The 13,604-nt window shown below is 37.8% G+C and overlaps 1 protein-coding gene across 2 annotated transcripts; it reads left to right on the top strand.

The window, feature by feature from the left end:
- The first annotated feature begins 10,933 nt into the window (after positions 1-10,933).
- Positions 10,934-13,133, top strand: LOC104453696. Of its 2 annotated transcripts, none has more exons than XM_010068304.3 (2): positions 10,934-11,174; positions 12,605-13,133. In XM_010068304.3, the coding sequence occupies exons 1-2, from the start codon at positions 10,994-10,996 to the stop codon at positions 12,868-12,870; spliced, it is 447 nt and encodes a 148-aa protein (XP_010066606.2). In that variant the 5' UTR covers positions 10,934-10,993; the 3' UTR covers positions 12,871-13,133. The 2 variants fall into 2 exon arrangements, with proteins under 2 accessions (XP_010066606.2, XP_010066608.2); XM_010068306.2 differs by having other exon boundaries at positions 10,935-11,174; positions 12,608-13,133.
- Positions 13,134-13,604: the final 471 nt, after the last annotated feature.

Raw genomic sequence — 13,604 nt, 5'->3', positions numbered from 1 at the left:
CAATGATCATAGTGACCATCAAAGCGTGGATTAACTAGTTGTCCGAATGTTGCCGAGGCCATTATTGCTACTGCAAAAATATAACCAATATTGAAGCAACCTACTGCTGCTAAAAATGAAAATAGCTTGCTGCAAGACGTTCTTTTGACTGCTACAACAGTACTCACTACAAAAAGCTCTCTTTTGGTTCTCACCTTTTTACAGCACTCAAACACACACTTTTCATCCTCCCCTTGCTTTGATACCACTATTGAAATATAAGAATGAGAGACGCACACAAAGGAAGAGGAATTGTCTACTCAATATTTATAAGACTGACACCATAGCCTTTATATAGGCTTTACACCAACAAATAACTACCACAGCCTGCTAACTTAACATGTACAGCAACAACACCATATAATAGGAGAATTGATGAACAAACTACTAACACATGAAAAACAAACCAAAGGGAAATTAACTCATTCAACACTTTCTCTGTCGTAGGCCATCCTCGCACGTGTTGTCATCGCCATGCGTGAGTTGCGAAGGCGGAGAGGGAAGAAGGAGGGGCCGAGCCAAGCCGTACCGTGAGGGCAAAGAGGAGGCTAGATGGGCCTAAGCCCGCACGGGTGAAAGAAAGAAAAGAAAGGGGGTTGGGCGCGAAGGCTCAGCCCGCCTACACGCCCAGCCCCCATAGGCCCTTTTTTGAATTTTTTAAAAAATAATTGTTATTTTTCTGATATGAAATAAAATAAAGGAAATTAATATAAAAAAATAAGACTTAATCAATGCAAACAATATTAATACCTATGTGATGCGAAAATCATTTTTTGTTAGGGCCGAATTGATCCCTAATTTTTCATGCAGTTTAATTCTAAATATTTAGTTAAAATTTACGTGTCAACGATCATGGACATCATCACTTATGACACCATCATCACTCATGACACCATCATTATTGTAAGTGAGTTTCGTTTCCGGTGCATCTGACACTAGTTAATGCACCCCATCATAGGAGGTTTTGGGCATGAGCGATTCGAGAAAGATAAAATCGACTAACCAAAAGGCCCAAGCATCTCTATAAATTGGCTTTGATGCTAGCTGCTCATTTGCACGGTCTAGCTACAACATACACTTTCTCTATATAGTTTCCTTAAGCTTTTTTTTCCCCCAAGCTAAAAGAGAGAACGTGGCACAATCATTGAATCCATTAGAAGGTCAATTGGAGCGTCAATTGAAGTAAAAATTACCAGCTGACGAGGTATATGGTATTTTCATAAAAAAAAAAAAAAGGTTTATGGTAACTACCGGAGAGAATGCATCCTATTCCCAATAATCATGCCTCAAGATATTCTAAAAGTAGAATTGGTCAATGGTACTTGGGAATCTCTGGGCTTAGAAAGGCGCTAGACTTTTGCTGATGGTAGGTCCAAAAATTTGTCACTTAATCTTCCTTAGACATCTTCCTGCATTGTCTCCATCATAGAACCCTTGCGCCAAAGCCAAACCCAGATCTTGAAAATGGACTTCAAAGCTCACAATCGACCCAAAACTAAACCCAAACGAACCAAGACCCAAAACTTGCAACCCCCTACCACCGATTGAGCTTTAAACCACCTGTGAAACCTAGCACACTATTAATTCATACCTAGATAAACCAAAATTAGAAGTCGCAGAAAATCGTCATTTCACCTATAGAGCTCCATTCACTCTTTTCCCTGCCCATATATCCACAAAAATCAATATCTTCGAACAACCAAAGTTTTGAGAGAACTTGCTCGGAAATGGAAAGAACCCAAGAAAACCAAATTAGACTTGTGGCATTATGCAGGAAAATGGGAGATCTTTGGTCAGAAGACGATGTGACAAAGCTAGAGCCAACTATCCCTGAGAAAGAAAAACTGGAAAGTGAACTCATCATCTATGGAAAGCTTTATTCTAAACTGAATGTAAATTTTCAAGCATTTTGTAGTACAATGAAGAAAGCATGGAAAGTTTATGAGACTATAAAATGTGAGATTATAGAATAGGGTTTATTCTCCTTTATGTTTGAATTGGTAGAGAATAAAAAAAGAGTTTTAAAGACGGGTCCATGGTCTTTCACAAGTAATCTTCTTGTGTTGTTGGAAGGAGATCCCGATGTACCTGAGCATTGTTACGAGTTCACACATACTGCATTTTGGGTGCATATTTTAGGGCTACCTAGAGCTCGAATGAATGAGGACTCTATTTAGAGTATAGCTTCTAAAATGGGAAGAGTGGAGGAGGTGAGAATAGAAGCCAAAAACAATAGTTTGCACAAAATCAGCAAGGCAAAAGTTAACCCGAACCTCTCGAGTCCTCTTAAAACAGGTACTATGTTGATTTAGGCAGTAAGAAATGATGGTTGGATTTCAAGTACGAAATGTTACCGCATTTTTGTCATCCATGTGGCCGTATTGGGCACTATGCTACTTTTTGCCAAGAAATACCTTATGAGGAATCGAGATTGCCTCAAGATAAACCGAGGAGATATGGCTCATGGCTGAGAGCGAAAGTAAGGGAATTTAGTCCTTTCTAGGAACATTTTATGAAAAAGTAGACCTACCACAAGAGGATGAGGAAACTATCCTAGAGACTCCTATCATGGCCGAAGCGGAGGATGTAAAGGAGAAATATCAAGGGCCTAAAGCCTTAGTTGTGATTACACCAAAGGCCCAACATAAAGAACATGCAGAAGATGTGACAATGGATGATTATATGTTGCAAAAAAGGGGGGAAACGTGTTCAACTAACTCAAATCACGTTACTCACCTCAAGCGACCAAGAAAAAGGGAAGGATTGGTTGAAGAAAACTAAGAGTGGTCTCAAAACACCTGTGGCAAAAATACAAAAGAGAGTTAATCCTTACGAAAAGAGGACCCCATCGATTCAACTGCTTGACGATGAGTTTCTTCTAGACACACCAATGGGAAAGGGTCAAAGGATGGTTTTGGTGGCTAACCTTAATAAGTCACAAAAGCACAAATGAAGGTCCTAAGCTGGAATTGTCAAGAGTTGGGCATTCTCTTGACAATTCAGTACCTTAAAGCCTTAGTAGCTCATGAAAAGCCCAGCTTGATTTTTCTTATGGAAACCAAAAACAGTGAAAACATGGTTCACCGAGTAAGAAGAAGCTTAGGTTTTAATCATTCTATTATTATAAATCCAATTGGAATAGTGGGAGGATTAGTTCTTATGTGGGACGATGAAGTTGAAGTGGAATTGAAAGGAAGCTCTGGGAACTTATCGATATTACTTACAAAGTCCTTAGTAGTGGACAATCAATGAGGATATCTTTCCTACATGCTTCCACTATATTTTAGGAGAGACTACGCTTATGGCAAACATTGCATTCAATCAATTACTCTAACAATCTTCATTGGCTTTGCATAGGAGATTTTAATGAAATGCTATATCAATGGGAGAAAGTTGGCCGAAGGGAGGCGGCTAGATATAGAATGGTAGCCTTTCATGAATTTATGGACTTTTGTTCCTTAATGGATATCGTAAGTAAGGGATGCGCATATACATGAACCAACAATTAAGAAGGAAGCGAGCTACTAAAGAAATGACTTGATAGGGCCCTATGTAATCCAGCATGAAGAGTTCAATTTCAGAATGCATAAGTCTTTGTATTACCCGCCATTGGCTCAGATCATTGCCCATTGATTTTAACATTGGAGCCCAACACAACAAATAGAAGGAGAATGTTCAGGTTTGAGGCATTTTGGCTTGATGAACATGATGCAAAGAAGTCATCCATGAAGCTTGGGGAAAAGATAGAAGCAATCCTTTGAACATAGCTAGGAAATCAAGAAAGGTGGCTGTTGAGTTATGGAAGTGGAGCAAGAAAAGATTAAAAAATGCATCTCAACAAATTGAAAGTCTAAGAAAGAGACTCACAAAGCTGATGAATAGTGAAGATGCCAATTCCAACAAAGCAGAGTATAGAGAAATTGTAGAACTTATTGGAAGATTGTGGAGGCAAGAAGAAATGTATTTGTGCATGCATTCTAGGATTAATTGGCTGAAATGGGGCGACCACAACACAAAAAATTTTCATGCCACAATAGTCCAAAGAAGACAAAGAAATAGAATAACCATGCTTAGGCTCAAAGATAACACGTGAAGTAGAGATCCTTCTATCCTTAAACATCATATGGGGGGCTTTTATCAATCGTTGTATACTTTAGTGGGAAATAGAAATTATCAGCCTATTTTAGATCAAGGCAAGCAAAGGGTCAATGAAGAAATGAGTGCGGAATTGATAAGGCCAATCTCAAGGGAAGAAGTTAAAGCCACAGTCTTTCAAATGAATGCCACAAAAGCTTAGGGACCAGATGGGCTGAATGGTTTATTTTATCAAAGCCAATGGCCAATGGCCAATGATCCATGAAGATATATTCCAAATGGCCGACTCATTTTTCAACCAAGGTAAGTTCGACCCTGAGCTAAATCAAACTCATATCACACTCATCCCCAAAGTTACAAATCCTAAAGACATCACCCAATATAGGCCTACTAGTCTTTGCAATTTTAACTATAAGATTATAGCAAAAGTGATGGCAAATAGACTAAAACCTCTCCTCTCGAATATCGTTTCACAATACCAAAGTGCCTTCATGAGTGGCCGTCAAATTCAAGATAACATCTTCATAGTCCAAGAGGTTTTACATCAGCTGAGGGTTCATAAAAGGAAGTGGAAGTTTTAAGCGGTGCTTAAAGTAGATATGTAAAAGTCCTATGATAGAGTGGAATGGGATTTTTGACCAACTATATGCTGAAACTTGGTTTATGTGAAAAATGGGTCCTCCTAGTCAAAAAAGGCATCTCATTGGTCTCGTTTTGTGTAAGAGTTAATGGAGAACCCTCAGCTCTGTTCTCCCCATCTCGAGGCATTAGACAAGAAGACCCACTTTCCCCCTATCTTTTCATCATTATGGCAAATGCCCTATCCTCACTTATGTTGAAAGTCGTCGAAGAAAAACCATCCAAGGTATCCGTTTGAACCCCGCATGTCCTTTACCATCACATCTCTTGTTTGCGGATGATACCATCTTTTTCTTAAAGGGCTCGATTATGGAAGCTCAAAATCTAGCTAACCTTCTGAATTGGTATTGTTTTACCACAGGTCAAGTTATAAACCTCAACAAGTTAGGTATTTTCTTTGTGAACGATTGCCCCTACAGCTTAAAAGCAAATCTAGCGGATAAATTGAGACTTCCTATAATGGAGAAAACATGGAAGTACCTAGAAATTCCTTCTGATTGGGACCAAACTAAAAAACAAATGTTTACTTGGGTCCTAGCAAAGGTGGATAGCAAACTGGAGAGTTGGAAAGAAAAAGCTTATATCAGAGGTAGGGAAAGAGATTTTAATCAAAATGGTCATCCAAGCATTACCGCAATACACCATGTCAATCTTTAAAATCCCCATATCCATTTGTAAAGCAATTGAGCAACGAATCTCAAACTTCTGGTGGAAACAAAGTGCTGAAAAGAAAGGTATTCACTGGAAAAGTTGGGAAGTGCTGAAAACTATGAAGGATTGTGGAGGACTTGGGTTTAGAGATCTTGCAGATTTTAACAAGGCCATGTTGGGGAAACAAGCCTGAAGGATGATCAATGCCCCATATGCCCTATGGAGTAAAATTTTGAAGAGCCTATACTTTCCCAGAAACGACTTCTTGAATGCAAAAAAAAAGGCCATAATCCTTCTTGGGGATGGCAAAGCCTCATAGTGGATCGGGATGTTATTGAACCAGATATAAGATGGGAAATTGGTGATGGGAACAACGTCAAAATTAGAGAGGACACATGGCTACCCTCGAGTAAGATAGGAAGCCCTCCAAATCAAAACAATCCTCAGTTTGTTGCTGAACTAATAGATTTTCAGCAAGCAAATGAATCGAACAAAAACTTCAGCTATTATTCGAGGACAAAGTAGTTATGGAAATTTTAACTACCCCCGTTCACTTGAACCTAGGACATGACAAGTTGCTATGGACAACAAACAATTCAAGAGAATCTAAGGTAAATAGCATATACAACAGAGTTAGAAATCAAAACAATTGTCATCCACAGGCCCAACCATCTATGTCATACCAGATCCCGAAAGCCTTATGGACTAAAATATGAAAGCTAAAAAGATATCCCAAAATCAAATTTCTTATATGGAGCATATGTAATAATGCGTTGCCTACCAATGAGTGTTTATTTAAGAGGATGATGGTACCTGAGCCATTTTGCGCAATATGCAGCCAACAACCGAAGATGGTGGAACATCTCTTCCTACTGTGCAACTGGACAAGAGACATGTGGTTAAACCCCAAATTAGCAATAGACATCTCCCCGATGAAAATCACACGCATAGACAAATGGGTGTCGGAAACTCTTACTTTAAAGGCCGACTACTAGGAGAAAGCGTTCGTTGCTAGAGTTCTGTGGCAAATTTGGAAGGCGAGGAACGTTATGGTCTTCCAAGCTCAACCACAACCAAGATCGATCCTAGAGGAAGCTACCCTAGAATTTGGTCTCTATCGAAAATGGCACCTGCACGAAGAAGACCTAAACATCAGCAAACATTCACAACCTAAACCATGGACACAAATGAAGAACCGGATCCGGAAAATAAACGTGGACAGCTCTTGGTATAGCTCGTCCATGACTAGATTGGTGGCCGTGATATGTAGAAATGAGCATGGCGTTCTCGTTGATGGTCTTGTGAAGCCAATCCATGCTACTTTGGCTTTGTTTGTGGAAGCCCTAGCCATGAGAGAGGGGCTGCTCTAGTTGAAGAAGATGTTGGACACACGAGCCCCACGAATTGAGTTTAGTTCAGTTTCTGACCAGTACTTTCTCTTTGCCTCAAATAATTTAGTGGCTATTGAAAGCATTATGGGACAGAGAGAAGCACCATGGGCTGCCAAGTCCCTCATAAGTGATTGCACTTTTCTGTTGGGCCTTCATCCTCAAGCCCGGCTTATCTTTTAGCCCAGAAATGCCAACCAAGCGGCTGATTGGGTCACGAGGCCCACCAAACTGACTCCCTCCCACCGAGTTGGATTGATAATCCTCCCCACTCCCTTCGCTTGGTCCTATGCTTAGATGTTGAATCTACTTGTTATCCGTTTTTTGGCAAGTAATGAAAGCTACTTATTTCAACAAAAAAAATGAAAAAAACAAAAAAAAAAAAAAACAAAGGGCGCAATCTTTTGGGATGTTGTTTCTCAAAATATTCTCAAATCTTTAATAAATAAAAAGAAGGTAAATCACACTTGCCTTATGTTATAGTTCCATTCGTTCACGGATTCAATGAAAACATAATCAATATTTCACGCATTGGTAATGCAACCGATGCACAAGATATTTTTCCTATCGTGAAGACCAGCAACCAGTGGCTCCTTGTCAAATTGATTTCATTAACTTTTATGCACATTCCACTAGTTAACAACTTCAAAAAAAAAAAAAAATTGCTTGATTCTCTCGCTGAAGAGATTGTCATGTCGTTACGTTCAGGAGACCCACATGATTAAAGCGGCTAATTGGTGTCTTGTGTATTCAAAGCATGAATGACTGTGATCAATGAAATATGAAGTTTTTTCTAGAACACATTCGCATCATTGATGTGTTAGACATTTCTTCCTTAGGTTCCTTAAATAGCTAGGGCTTCGTCAGCTCTAAATAATTTACAGATATGTGTGATATCTAGTGCTTCCTTAGGGAGGACTTGAAATTATTTTGCAGGTAATCCCTGGCATCACCATGTATAGCTCGTGCTCTACGAACAATAAAGCTAGAACCATATAGAAATTAATGATTCGTATGGCGAGACCATGGGTATGCAATTAAAATGTGATTGACTTGATCCGAGGGAACCGGATTAAGCGACCCTTATCTTGTGGAAAGCATAATAATTAATACGCGGTAGTGACTGATGCATAACAGTAGTTAGGTCCTATTTAAGATTTTTGCGTGAATCACATGTTACCGAAGGCCCTAGACAGTCCACAAGAAGGACAATAATTTAATCGTCTCATAAATATGGTGACATTGAGAGATGCAACCCACAAATTCCTCAAAACTGGACCCGCAGGTTAGGCCATCCTCTACGTAATGATCCCTGTCTCCAATCAAAAACCTAACTTTGAGGTTTCTCATTAATTGTCTTAGAATATCGACATAATAAAGACCACACATTTATCTAATAGTTGATTGTGATCTCATCAAATCTCACATGATATGAGGATCTCCAATTCTGATATCATGTGAGATCATACTTACTCTAGTATTTTTACCTAGTACTAAGCGTAAAATATTTAAATATTCTAATACTTCTTCTCATGCTTAATCTGGTCTTTTTGTATAGTATTATGCATTGAAATAGTTAAATATTCTATGAAATTTAATGACAATACAAAGAACGGGACTCTAGGACATCAATTTTATTCGTCACACTTAGACTATAGTTTACATCTTTTCAAGATGTAAAAAAAGCAAGTTTCTGCTTTACTTTTAGGGGATTAGCACCACCCATACGTACTACAAATTTATATACTGTTTTAGAAGATCAATAATTACAACTTAAGCGAGTCTTTCGAGCAAATCTGTGTTAAGTGGTTTAAGATGAACCTCCTGACCAGCTACCAGACTCAAAACGACAATATGATTCACGCGCCATGTAACACTTCCAATTTTTATTTTTATTTTTGGGTCTAACTCTAGTTTTATTTTAGAATCTCTAAAAAAACAAATATTGGCTACTTAGATTGATTTCCAAAATGAAAAATTACGCACGCAAATAATTGCGGAAGCTGGAAGGACACTAGAGAAGCCATCGATGACACGGCAATGTCCATCATATTCACTTTGTCGGATGGAGTGCTGAAGGATTGAATCGACAGCCATAATTGACTTCAATTATAGCACAACGGCTCCTCTTTCAAACATGAGGAATCCTAAATACAAAGCTGAAATTAACTTTCTCCTATAAATACAACTCTCAATCCGAATGTTCAACGGATAGATTATTTATCAATCAAATTTTCGTAGTTGGAATTATTGGAATTTTGTATTAGTAGATCCCTTTTTTCTTCCTTTTTATCTAAGTTTTAGGTGGGTCATGAATGACTTGAATTATGGCATAACTACTCTGTCAATTGTACCCTAAGAAATCCTATGCCTAAAGATCGAATCAGCCTCTTAATACATAGGTGCCTCATCTAAACACACTTCGATATTCAATTATTAGTACGCGAAGAATAAAAAAGAGAGAGAATGACTTGCTCGTGTAAATACAACTCTAAATGTGAATGTGCATAATTAATAATTGAAGTCACGGGCTCACAGCTGATATCTTTAGTTACAACTGTCCACAATAAATTAGGTCGGTGTCGGTTCGATCTTTACTTTTAAGACACCATCATCCACATGACGTCATTGTGGACATCATCACTCATCGTAGTGAGCTTTCATTATCGGTACATCTAACAATAATTAATGTCTCCTATCGTGCGAGATTTTGGGCGTGAGCGATTCCAGAAAAGTAAAATCAAATAACCAAAAGGCCCAAGCATTTCTATTTTCTATAAATTGGCTTTTGTGCTAACTGCTCATTTCCAGATTCTAGCTACAGCATACACTTTCCCTTCGTAGTTTCCTAACCGTTTTTATATCCAAGAGCAAAAAGACAGTATGGCGCATTCCGAGAATCCATTGATGGGTCACCTGGAGCGTCATCTGGACTTCAATTCACATCCTAACGATGTATTTACTATCTACCGGAATCAATGCTACCTCTTCCCTAGACTCATGCCTGAAATAATTATTCTAAAAACTTAAACTATTCAATTAAAGTGTGATTTTTATTATTTAAATATTCTACTAATCCTCCTCACACTTAGTCTTGTCTTTTTGTTTAATAATAAGAGTGGAAATATTTATATATTCTAACACTATCCCGCATACTTAATATGGTTTTTTTCCTTAGTACTAAGCATAGAAATATTTAATTATTTTATCATATTCAATGACAACCATAAAGAACGGGGCTTTAGGATATCAATTATATACATCACGCCTAGACTCTTGTTTACTTCTTTTCAAGATGTAGAAAAGCAAGTTTTGCTTTATTTTTAAGGTAGCACCACCCATACGTTCTACAAATTTATATAGTGTTTTAGAAGATCAATAGTTAAACTTAAGTGCGCCTTTCGAACAAAGCTATGTTAAATGGTATAAGATGAACCTTCCAACCAGCTACCAGACTCAAAACGACAATATGATTGATAAGCTGTGAAACTCTCTAGTTTTATATTTTTGGTCTAACTCTAGTTTTATTTTAGAATTTCTAAAGAAAAAAAATATTGGCTACTGAGATTGATTTCCAAAAACAAAAACAAAAAACAAAAAAAACAAAAAAACAAAAGAAAAATGCATACCGCAGATAATTGTAGAAGCTGGAAGGACACTCTGGAGGCCATCGATTTATGCATCATTACCTCCTACCATGAAAATGGGTTGATCACTAGATTCGCCCGCTTGCCACCGAAACGAGTGACCCACAATGCCCACTTGCCATGGAAACAGATTAGTCACGATTCCTTCTTTGAAATATTTATCAAATACACATTGGGAGTGGGCCATCAATTAACCATCAACTTTAACACCAATTATTGGAATACCTTGATCCAAGGAGATTGTTAAAAGAGAGCCCAAGTTCAAACTTGTCATCACTCACCTTCCATCAAAAGTTTAAATCAATGCATTATAGGCCAATAAAAAATATTAACTGCTCCATATGAATTGTTGGACGTGGGACTTCTCTGACATAAACGTCATAGTTGACTTCATCACTCGTGGCAGAGAGCTTTCATTACCGGTGCATCTAACACTAGTTACTGCCCTAGGCAACTCTATAAATTGGCTTCACTTCTCTTCATTGTTTCCTTAACCTTTCTTTTTTATTATTTCCAATAGCAGACGGAGAGAGCATGGGTGATTACATAGAGCTTAGTGAGAAGTTAAACTGCCCAGCTGATGGTGTATTTGAGTTCTACCGGGGACGATGCTACCGCTTCCCAACAATCATGCCTACCGTGTTTAAGGAGGTGAAACTGATCAACGGTGAATGGGACGCTGAAGGCTCAGAAAGGAACTGGACTTTTGTTAATGGTAGGTCCAAAAATTTGTCACTTAATCCAGCCAATTTAATTCGCGTATCCCATATCGTATCTATCTCTTCTTGCTTTCTTAATTAATTAGTTGTCTCGCTATATTATTAATTAGAAAAAACTTTAATTTTATCCCAATTCCTCTCTATTGTGATTGACAGTTCGATCGAAAAATGATGGGATTGTTGTTGTTAATTCATCGTCATGAGTTCAACAACTAAAACTAAAACATACGATGCCAATGTTATGCTTGAATCTTTCATCTTGTAGAAGATCTCGACATTTGGTTATTGTTCCATGAGCTTTGGTCTGGGGACCTTAGGACATAGCTTCATTAATTATCGCTAACATTGGTTGCGTAGTTTCGATGCATAGTCTTTACTGGTTTCTATGTTGAGGTGGCGAGAGGACACACACCTATTACGCTTGTGGTAAATATATCATGCCAGAGCATAGTTTGAAGACTAACAGAACTGGATCTTATGTTAATTTAAGGATTAGTATGTGCTGATGATTTTTCATCACCTTTAAATGGGAAATGGCACATGCCATTTGTAAAGAAGTACTTTTTCTGACTTGATCAATTGAAGTACAACTAGTAAAGATACATGTGCGTTGCCCACGAAGAATGTCATGACTTCAAAGGTTTGAAATGTGTAGTTCATTTTTAGAAGAAAAAGGAACTTACATGTATTAAAATTTTATTGTGTGGTGTATGGACAATCAAAAAAGAGCCTTAGATCTTTCTCTTTCATTATCTTTCCTCTTTCTTTTCTACGTGAATTGAGTTTTCAGCCGAAATGAATAACATTGGAAATTTTAACGAGATGGGAAAGTAGTAACTCATGGATCACTAGATTACCTAGAGATGGTATTAGGAAATAGGAGCATATGCGTAATAAAGTTGAAGGCTAATTTGGTGAATTCAATAATTATACTTAAAAGCCTTTCGAATAAATTTATCTTAAAATTTGTTTAAGATGAACCTCTTGACCGGCTACAAGACTAAAAGCGACAACATGATTCATGACGCTTTCTACTTTTATTTTGGATTAATATTACGAAATACCCCAAACTGGTACATCTGAGATAAATTTATTTCAAATTCAATTTATTTGATGACCAAAACCTCATATCTTCTATTAGTTTTTGTTAAATCGGATTAATACCACAAAAATTATAAATTGGTACACATGTAACAAATAGAGGGTAAAACCCAAACTGATATAACTATATATTATCACGTGTCATCCAACTCAACAATAAATTAAAAAATGGCAAATTTATTACATATGTATTAATTTGAAGTTATGGGGTAAATTAGTTATAGGCGTGTCAATTTGAAGTTTTCTGTGATATTAATTATTTTGTTTTTGAATCTCTAAAATGAAAATTAATTACCGAGATTTTTTTCCCAAAAAAAACATAAAGCAGCTAGTTGCGGAAGCTGGATGGACACTGTGGGACCCATCGACACCGAGAATAAGTCCATCAAGTGGACTTTGTTGGCCGGAGACGTGCCGCTAAAGTCTTACAAGAGCCTGTCGGTGGTCCACCACTTCTCTATCAGCGAAGGGGGCTGCGTGGCAAAAGTGGTTCTGACTTTCGAGAAGAAACACGACCATGGTCCCGTTCCCATCGACTACATGAAAGTCCTCGTGACATGCTCCGCGCAGTCGAGAGTACGTTCAAAATGATACGCATTGAAAAATATGCTTAAAATGGTAAATCAATAAATTTAAGTGGTGACGTACCACGTGTGGTGTGGTTGAAGTTTTAAATAAATGCTTTGGAAGCGCGCAAGGATGTTTAACGGTAAAACAACCAGGGGCACTACTGCTGCTGGTCGGTTGATTGTCCGGCATATTGCCTAATAAGTGTGTAAGGTTTCACGAGTGCACGGTGTTGTACTCCAATTTAAATATATAAATATAAGTAATGCTTTGTGTGTCTAAGTTCAGCCTGTTGTGCTCACGCAAAAATTCTCGCATGTGGTATGATAATTTCGTATTTTTTCGGGCCTGAAACTTGCTTTCTAGTACGTGGAAAAAACAGACCATAGACAAACGGAAACGTTCAAAACGGGGATGCAAATTTTACCATATTGTTATATTAACCGGTTCCTATTATTTAAACTAAAAGAGATGCATTTAATATAGATCTGGTGGAGGTTGGTTTATAGCAGTATAGGAATGAAATTTTGTGTGAAAATTTGGCGCACTACGCAAGTTCAACTCCTCAAATCATCAAGAGCAAATCAAAAGTTCATGTTTCATTCATTCAAAAAAAAAAAAAAATCAAAAGTTCATGTCATTTGGGCCATCCACCTAGACTTTAACTCACCTATTATCGAATCCTTGAGATAGTGAGGTTTTTTGTGAAATTCGAATTCTAGCCCTACACGATACTGGCCTCGTTTCGTTAGCTTGGG

Source organism: Eucalyptus grandis, chromosome 7 (genome assembly GCF_016545825.1).
Source record: "Eucalyptus grandis isolate ANBG69807.140 chromosome 7, ASM1654582v1, whole genome shotgun sequence".
In the NCBI taxonomy this organism is placed as follows: domain Eukaryota; kingdom Viridiplantae; phylum Streptophyta; class Magnoliopsida; order Myrtales; family Myrtaceae; genus Eucalyptus; species Eucalyptus grandis.
The sequence above is the reverse complement of the archived record's forward strand: the minus strand, read 5'-3'. Positions and strand labels throughout refer to the sequence as shown.